This window comes from Pimephales promelas, chromosome 24 (assembly GCF_988280905.1).
Source record: "Pimephales promelas chromosome 24, fPimPro1.hap1.1, whole genome shotgun sequence".
In the NCBI taxonomy this organism is placed as follows: Eukaryota; Metazoa; Chordata; class Actinopteri; order Cypriniformes; family Leuciscidae; genus Pimephales; species Pimephales promelas.
Genome location: NC_142792.1, coordinates 24900160 through 24909457, shown reverse-complemented (window position 1 = coordinate 24909457; position 9298 = coordinate 24900160). Strand labels below are relative to the sequence as shown.

The following is a 9298-nucleotide window of genomic DNA, read 5'->3' as shown; positions in this document are numbered from 1 at the left end:
CATCATCAATTCAGTCTTCAGTGTCACATGATCCTTCAAAAACAATTCTGATATACTGATTTGCGGCTTAAAGGAGTAGTTCACTTTTGAATTTTTTTTTGCTGTTATCCACAAGTTTCCTACGCCCCATGAGGCCTTGCGTCAAAATTGGGTGTGTCTTTCGGTTCGAAGTAAACAAAGCGCGACTTGACATGCTTGACACTCGTTCATTCAGCAGTTGACAGTCATTCAAGTTATAGCGATCCAAACTAGCTAACGATGTGGGAACACAAGCTCAACGAAATTAAAAAGGGTGAAATTACAATACCTTAACATTATTAATAATCAATACTCATCAAGGCATGGTGACAGACAGTTGTGTGATCTGACAAACAATTAAAATAAAAAAAATACACACTTAGTCATTGTGCTTTGGAGTTTATTCAAAATTATAAATGAATGTGCGATTTGAATACATTAACTGGCACATTTGGTATTCTGTCAACACAGGCTTTGATCCTGAGTTTAGGTGCAACATCAGTAGCGAACAGCCAATCACATGCTGATAGAGTTTATAGAATATTAAGAATTTAAACAAATGTACACAGGAAGATTCGTCGTCTTTTGGGAGGTGATGGAAACTAACGTTACAGTCGTTGGCAGGATCACTCTGATATCGTTTTCAGCTTATGTTCAAAACAATCACGTTTAAGCCACTGAATTAGTTTAGTCCGGTACAACCGCGAACACCACATGTTGTCCCTGAGCTCCGTAACGACATCTCTCATAAAGATTTGCGTCTTTAAATAGTAAAATAATTCTCAGAAAAACAGCTAGCCTCTTCGCTAACTAACACACAAAATACCATTGGAATGCTACTTCCGCCCACCTCACCGGAAGTTTCACCCACTTTATTTTTTACAGGAGCGCCCCTCGGAAACTTGTGGATAGTACAAAATATTTAGTAATATATAAATATATTTATATACATATATATAAGAAAAATATTTAGTACAGTATATTTGAAATACAATAAATTTAAACTTCCATAATAGTTTCATACTATAGGTTTTTTTAAGTGCTTTCACCTCATCAATAATCTGCTGGGTGTCTTATTTAAAACAAGACCAAACTTAGGTTAAACTTAGGTCGTAGGTCCAAAGCATTCTTGAATTACAACCATTCAGGTTCGGACAGTGTTTTTTCACGTCCATTCTCAAAAAGGGGTGTGTCAGTTAAGGGGTTAAAAAAACAATATATTACATTTACATTTAATAATTTAACAGATGCTAAAATCCAAAGCGACTTACAATTGAGAGCAATAGAAGCAATCAAACCAACAATATTGCAACAATATGTAAGTCCTGTGACAAAAAATTAACCTCATCTTCATTACACAAAACTAAAAAAAAGAGACAAACAAATTTTTTACTGATTCATCATGCAGCTCAAAGCATTATGGGTAGACTTTCACAACAATATGTTCTGATTCATCAACACAGTTTCACTGATGATCCAACAAAAGCATAAAACCCAGGATAGAGTGTGTGAGTAAATGTGGTCTGGACTGTGTGTATGAGGCTCATTGTGTCAGAGACGCTGTAGAAGGACAGAGTTCCTGCACTGTGATCCACATACACTCCTATTCTCCTGCTGATTGACTCTACAGAGAGTTTAGTCCGTGTGTTATTGTGTATGAATAAGCTCTTGGAGGGAGAGCAGAACAAACTCCAGGACTGATCATTTGATCCAAACCAACACTCATAACCCTTTCTACTAATGCTCTTATATGACACTGATATATCCACACCAAACATCCCACTCCACTCAATCTCCCAGTAACAGCGTCCACACACACTCTCTCTACACAACACCTGCTGATTATACGCATCAAATCTGTCTGGATGATCAGGATACGGCTGCTCTGTGAGAGTACCAGTAATCACTCTGTTCCTCTCAGACAGACGGAGGAGTTTATTCACTGTGTTCAGATCCAGAGTGAACTGATGGGAATCTGATGGAGAGAAAATACATAAGAATCAGGAATTATTAATCTGTTATAGCTTATTATAGCTGAACTAATGGTTTCTGTTTAGTGTATGAAGTGGTAAGTCTATGAACTGGCTGGGTCGTCAGCATTAACAAGAATGTCGCTGTTGGTGTTCTTCTTGTCTAGTACTAACAGTTGTCACAGTCATACAGGTACATATTATTAGGGTGGGTTCACACTTGGCATGTTTGGTTCGATTAAAATGAATCCTGGTGTGGTTTCTCTATTAGTGCTGTTCATTTGAAAGTGTGAATGCTGCCATCCAATCCCTGGTGCTCACCAAACAAGCGGACCAAGACCCATCTTTTCAGTGGTCTCAGTCTGCTTGTTTGGTGCATCTTGTTACATCATACCATTTTTGGGCCATTTGAGCCGCGTTTCCACCGCAATTACCAGGAACTATTTGTCCCAGGAACTTTTTTTGCCCCAGACCGCTTGCTTACTGCTTTTACAGTAAACTTACTGCTTTTACCGTTTACGGGGCGGGAAGATTATGTGGTGACGTTGAACTGCGTGCGATTGCTCCTCCCAGTTGCGCATTTGTTTTGAGTTTTGAGTGCGTTTTGAGTTTTGTATGGAGGAGATTCAATCTGTGCTGCGATTGGTTTACTAACGAGATAATTAACAAAACTTTAGAAAACAGACAAGCACCCAAAGCGTATTCAGAAAGCTTGTAATGCTAGATATAAAAGTAGACGTTTGTTAACAGCGGACATTGACCGTGAGATGGATGGGACAAACGCGCACCATCGGGCAGAAAGAACAAGTGGTAAGAACCAATCAGTATGTTTAGCGCACAAGTCCCACCCCGAAAGTTCCCGAACTCTGAAAAAGTACTACCTCGGCATCAGGGACTTTCTGGGGGGGGGGGGGGGGTGATTTTTACCCGGAACTTCATTGAGACCCTGATTCCTGTGGTGTAAACACACCGAGTACCACCCCAAAGTTCCTAGAGAATGTTCCTGGAAATGCGGCTTTAGATGTCTAATGGTGTAACTCTGTTTAACCAGTCCCTGGTGCAGTTCGACTGAAATATGAATGCAACACAGACCAAAGACATCTAAAGAACCTAAAAATAAGACATGGGGCCCTATTTTAACGATCTGAAACGCAAGTATCAAGCATGAAGGCGCTTTTGCTATTTTACCGGCGAGATAAATGACTCTTGCACTCGACGCAAGTTTAAAAGGGGTTGGTCTGAAATAGCTTCATTATTCATAGGTGGTTTGGACGTAACGCGAAATAAACCAAACAGAGTGCCATCCAATATACCCTTTAAAAGCAGGTGCGCATGTTGCATGGCGGATTGTTATTATTATGGCGGCTTTACCAGGCACGCGGTTCACAGCTGAGGAGACGAACGTTCTTGTCAGGGCAGTAAAAGACAGAGATGTGACGTTGTATGGGGATTTTTGTTTGAAGGACAAACTAATTTGTCAGATGTCCTTATACATGTGTCTTATTGGGCAAACAGGTCTGAATCGTCATTACTACAATTAGCCTGAAAAATTTGGGTAAATTTGTAAGCTAGATTTAGGCCTACATTTTTTTTTATGGATTTTTTTTTTTTTTTTTTTTTAGACACACATCTTCATGGACACCACAATGATTTCCCTCATGTGTTAATATTTTTCCTTGTTATAATGTATGATTTGCAAAAATAAAAACTACTGCATCTGTGTTGATGAGAGAATCAAAGTGTATGTGTGTTGTGCACCAGCTACATTATGGCCAAGCATGTGCACTTAAAATAGCATTATGAACACCGCGCAACGCGCCACTGACTTTAGACCAGGTTTTTTTTCTTTTCAGTGGCGCAATTGTTTTCTGGAACTGCAAAATAGCACTAGGGAATGTTTGTGCCGAAACACGCCTCCTTTTTACGCCGACCCACCCAGGGAGCGCAAGTTCATTTCCTAGTTTACCGACATGCGTCTGTGCAGGGAAAGCCTGCTTTACGCGGGTGCAAAATAAGAATTATACATGCGTCATGGTACAAAGTCATTTGCGCCGGGTGCAAGATAGGGCCCAGGATTTCTCAAGATGCGATCCTAAAAAGGATAGAATGCTCAAGCATACCTGTTTTTTCTCATCCTAGTCATGATGTTCCCCATCCCAGTTCAGTACAGGTATAAGAACCAAATCTCACAGCAGACCTTCGTTGAATGTGATGGTTTCCTGCCGCTGTTTTGACTCTTTTACACATTTTATAAGCTCTTCACAAGTTCTAATTTTGGACAAAATACCATCGTATGTAGCTACGCAGTACGCACATAAAACTAGGGCATTGGAGTCCAGCACTCAGCATTGTTTTGGATGTTCTGTAAGTTCCGTTGCAAAATAAATGTAATAAAAGCCGACAAATCGGGTTGTGATGCCTTTAGGTTCAGTGTTAAAATGTCAATGTGAACACTAAGCGGACCAGGACTGAATATTTTTAGACAAATGAACCAAGCGAACCTTAGATTACCTGTGTAGATGGCTTATCTTCTGTCAAGAGCTGTGCTCTTGTGATTTGCTAGATATAAAATAAGTTGCATAACTTGTCCTAGGTTATAATGGCTTGAAACATGCTATGCTGACCCACTTTCATTTATGAGGTCCGTGCTGTGCCCTTTTTATAAGCACGACAACCCATCATCATTTGGCTTGCTCAAACGCCATTGGCCAGTGTGTTGCTTTGGTAACTTGTTCCCTTATCTCAGGCTCAGGGAAACAAAACTACATGAGTAACAGGTGACGTTTTTGTATTCTTAATTGCTTACATTGTAGGAAGTCCTTTCTGGTCCTGGGATCCATGTTGCCGAATATGACTGTGGAAATAAACAGATATGAATATTGCAACTGTTATGTCAAAAGAAAATTAATATACACTTTATTTCAATAGTCCACTTTAAACATTCTACTAAATAAAAGTAACTGCTACAACAAAGAAAATACGTGTCAACTAACTCATTAATTTACAACTACATGTAAACTAGAATATTAGTAGACTTTTAAGTTGGGGTTAGTAGAATAAATTGATGTACTCACAAAGTTACTAAGTAGAATGTCTGTTCAAGATAAATTGTTAGCAGATTTTAGGCAGACAATCTACTAATACTCTAATGACTGGTAGTTGACATAGTAACAAAGTCAGTAGAAAGACTGAAGTGTGCTATTGAAAATGATCCCTGCATTCAATCCTACCCCAGATAGCACACCATAGTTGGCCCAGATGAGGCCCATATATGTATGCTATTGCCAGCCACGCTCAGGTTGAATCATCGCCGTCCTTCCATTATGTGGGCCACAACTGGGCCAGATGTCATTTACTATCTGGGAAGGCATTTCTAATATGATCTTCTACATGATAACAGATATTTCTGAGAGATGAATCTGTCAGAGATCTTTTTTAGCTCTGTTTCTTACTGAGTCTCCAGTCAAGCAGGATCTCTTGCTCAAGTCCACAATCCTGTTTTTCTAGATCTGTTACCTGTAGGGAATGGATGTGATCCTGTGTGTGTGAAAGCTGCTCCAGCTCAGTGTCTCTCCTCCTCAGATCATTGATCTCCTGCTCCAGTAGTCCTTCAGTTCGACTCACTGCAGTCTTTTCCTGATCTCTGATCCGCTGTGTTGATCAACTCAGTGAAGATCCTCACTCTGTCCACTGCTGTCTGTGCAGCACGCTGTTAGGACACAAATCACAATCAACTTTTACTACATATCTCACCGCTCATGAGCAACTAAACCATCATGTGGTCTGCTGAATCCAGTTAAAGTAGGGTGAGGTAGATTAAAGGTAACTTATTTGGACTGTCAACGAATGCCTGTAGGTTCAAACTCAATCAGTTGATCGACAAATGATCAGTTGCCACCGCTGTACATTAACATAATAAAAAACATAAGACTTGTTTAAATTAGCACAGATGTTAGAGCTTCCACACCGACTGTGTTTCTGTTGTGTAACAGAGCTGTGGCTTTTTTTTTTTTTTACTGGGGATTTATCTTTTTTAAACCACAAATCAATAGGTGACTCCATTACTTTATTTTGCTTTAGCCTATTTCACTTTTTCTGTGAAAACTGTTTGCAACGAGGACCAAACTGAGGCATGGATGGCTGATGACCTAACGTACAAGGGACCCCACAATAAGAACTTGCGGTTGTATCTGCAAATATATTAGAACCATGGTATTTTCAGTCAGCCACATAATGGAAACAGACAGCATTAGATAATGTCAACTATAGATGTGCATGGACTAAACAAATTACATGTTAAAGACAGGCTCTTAATATCACCAATCACTATATATAACAAATTAATAAAAATAAACTATATATATATAACAAATTACTAAAAGTTTCTGCTTTCCAAATGTGTGTTTTCTCATGAATAATCTGAGCAACAAGTTCAAACAATGGTTTTTCTGTGTAGGCTCCATTTAATTGATTAAATAAAAATTACATTTATACTGCTATACCTGATGTCACTGAGTTTTATCTTTTAATTATTGGTAAAAAGTCAAACAAACAAGCAGACAAGCAGGTGTTTGTCTTTGAATTAAGCAATCAGTTTTCAAAATTTTAAGCTAAAGCACTATTTTGATTAATCTGAAAGGTGATTAAGAATTGGGATAAAATGAATGGTGAACTGTAAATATACACTTTCCCTTGTACATTAATGTTGAAAAAATGTACGTTACCTGTTAATATGAGTGTCAACAATAACATAATAAGAAATGAGCATGTTGGCATTATATCTCAGTGCCTAGTTTTAAGTTCATACCTGTTTCTCTGTCCTCTTGCAGCTGATACAGTATCGTGGTTACATGTTTATCCATCATCCAAAGAGAGTCACAGTGGCTCAAATACACTTAAGTTTCTCTTTTTCTGAACACAGGAGATTAGTGTTTCCTACACAACTACACTTAAGTTTCTCTTTCCCATGAACTCAGTAGATTCCTGTTTCCTTGTTCTGTGTTCATAAGTAAAAATGGGTGTGTGTGTGTGCGCGCAAGTCACAAATGATAAAACATTGACTAAATGTAAGTCTCAGAAAACACTCCAAGCATCTATCACTCAAAATAGGCCAAGCCAAAAATACATACCACATGGCTGATAAGCCATTAATGAAAACTGTTCGCTTATTAGCTATCCTGCAAAAATCAAATATTCGTGAAATACGTCCAAAAACAGCGGTTTCAGTAGCCACATCTCTCCTCCAAAATCCTATCAAAAAGGTTGAATGTTTTCTCTGAACGTGCATTCGTGGCCAGGATTCAAACAAAATACTGTGTTAACTGCAGGATGTTTTGTTCTTGAAACTTGTCAAACTAGTCCATTACAATAGCTGGATTGAACCCGGTTCAAAACTCTCTGCTTGCCTTAGCTCGATACAAAACGGTAAGCTTTTAATAATGTTTTTAAAGGGTTAGTTCACCCAAAAATTAAAATTAAGTCATTAATTACTCACCCCCATGCTGTACCAACCCCGTAAGACCTGCTTGTGTCGAAATAAAACAAAAATAATGATTTTATTTGACTATTCCTTTTCTTCCTTCTGGGCCTGAGACGAGATATCAAGAGATTTCCACGACACTTGCGCAGGAAAGTAGAAGAAAAATAACGTTGTTCTCGCGCATGCGTCGTGGAAATCTCTTGAACTCTCATCTCAGGCCTACAAGAAAGAAAAGGAATAGTTGAATAAAGTCATTATTTTTGTTTTATTTTCGCACAAAAAGTATTCTCGTCGCTTGATAAACTTTTACTTGATCCACTGTAGTCACATGGAATATTTAAACATTTTCTTCAATGACTTTCTGGGCCGTCAAATTTCGATCCATTAGGCAGCCTATGTAGCAGTGATCCACCTCTCAAAAATATCTTCATTTGTGTTCCGAAGACGAACGAAGGTCTTACGGGGTTGGTACAGCATGGCGGTGAGTAATTAATGACTTAATTTTCATTTTTGGGTGAACTAACCCTTTAATTCCAGTGGTACTGGTGGATTTCCACGGGAGATTTGAGCATGTCTTTGCGTCATTATGTCACATCTGTACACATAAGGAGTCTCGGCAAGTAGGCAATATATTGCGTGTGAGGATGTTGGAGGAGGAGATTTATAGCCTTTTCTCTCAGCACTTGATATAATTAAATGCATCAATTTGTTGTTGGATCAAGAATGGTTCAAACCACAATCACCAGTGACAAATTGAGATTCACCCATTGTAAAATGCAAAAGACTTCGTTCGGACTTCGGAGAGTCCACTCTCAATTTCTTTAGGAAATGTACATTCTATTCATTAATTATTATTATTATTAGCAGTAGTATTAGTATAGTTGTCAGATACCAAAGAAGAAAACTCAGTGGCAAAAAAAGAACACCTGCCAATTGATTTGCTTGGCCAAAAGGATCAAGAAAAAAAGGTGTATATGGATGAGGGCAAAACGAAGGAAGAGAGGTTTAGGACCATGAAAAATATACTGAACCTGACCCTGAAGTCTTTAAATGTGGCACCTGACATCTCAGTGGATGAGGTACCACTCCTTTGGCATTAGAAAGAGAGCCTGCTCCTGATCCTTTACCTCCAGCTCTCTCATATTCAAAGAGTGGGCTACCTCACAGAGGGATCCACTCCCTCCCACCTTGCAAATGATTATAAGCGATTACAAAGAAAAATGTGCAACTAAAGAAAGCAGACAGTAAGACTGAAGCAACAACTGGCAGTAGTGCACAATCCTCGTCTCTCACGGAGGACCCTCTCTCTGGTGGTGTGCTAATAAGCCATTTCCCCTTTCTAGCCAAGCTAACATGGAACTATTTGATTATCCCAGGAATCAGGATCTCTGCAGAGAGTTTTCTCTACAGAAAGGGATGTAGTTAGAGCAATCAGTGAACGCGTCCAAAAAACGAACTGCAACTCAGTAAATACTTGTCACAGAGACGCAAAAGATTTCTCTTTATGAAGTTAATACAGTACCATGATACTTTAGCTGGTATAATATTATAATGACATGTTTATGGTACGACAATCCTAAAAGACAAGACTTGTCATTGGTCACTCACTTGTTGTCTAATATTTAAATAGAGCTAAAATCAAGCTTTCAAAAAAAAAAAAATAGCTGCAGGAGGGCAGACCAGTTACAAATACCTGCCAACAGTGTAAAAGTCCATCCGGTACTAAAGATCCATCAAGAGTTTTGTTCCTCACACTGACGTTGTGTCTTAATGTGAAGAATATCCCCACGTGTTGCTTCTGCATGGAGTTCCAGACACGAAACACTCATCC

The 9298-nt window shown here is 38.9% G+C and overlaps 1 protein-coding gene across 2 annotated transcripts; it reads right to left on the bottom strand.

Moving 5' to 3' along the window:
- Positions 1-401: 401 nt before the first annotated feature.
- Positions 402-7158, bottom strand: LOC148969272 (E3 ubiquitin-protein ligase TRIM16-like). 2 transcript variants are annotated; one of them, XM_089126968.1, is made up of 5 exons: positions 6796-7158; positions 5505-5697; positions 5219-5347; positions 4795-4842; positions 402-1993 (listed from the first exon to the last, which is right to left on the bottom strand). In XM_089126968.1, exons 4-5 carry the CDS (start codon positions 4826-4828, stop codon positions 1473-1475), a joined length of 555 nt encoding a protein of 184 aa, XP_088983094.1. In that variant the 5' UTR covers positions 4829-4842; positions 5219-5347; positions 5505-5697; positions 6796-7158; the 3' UTR covers positions 402-1472. The 2 variants fall into 2 exon arrangements, with proteins under 2 accessions (XP_088983094.1, XP_088983093.1); XM_089126967.1 differs by lacking the exon at positions 5219-5347 and having other exon boundaries at positions 6796-7153.
- Positions 7159-9298: the final 2140 nt, after the last annotated feature.

Excerpts from the sequence above, each read along its gene's own strand:
- LOC148969272 (XM_089126968.1), bottom strand. The coding sequence starts at position 4,828 with ATGGATCCCAGGACCAGAAAGGACTTCCTACAAT. Across the intron at positions 1,994-4,794 it reads CAGAAAGGACTTCCTACAAT|ATTCCCATCAGTTCACTCTG; the intron begins GTAAGCAATTAA and ends TCTCTCCATCAG.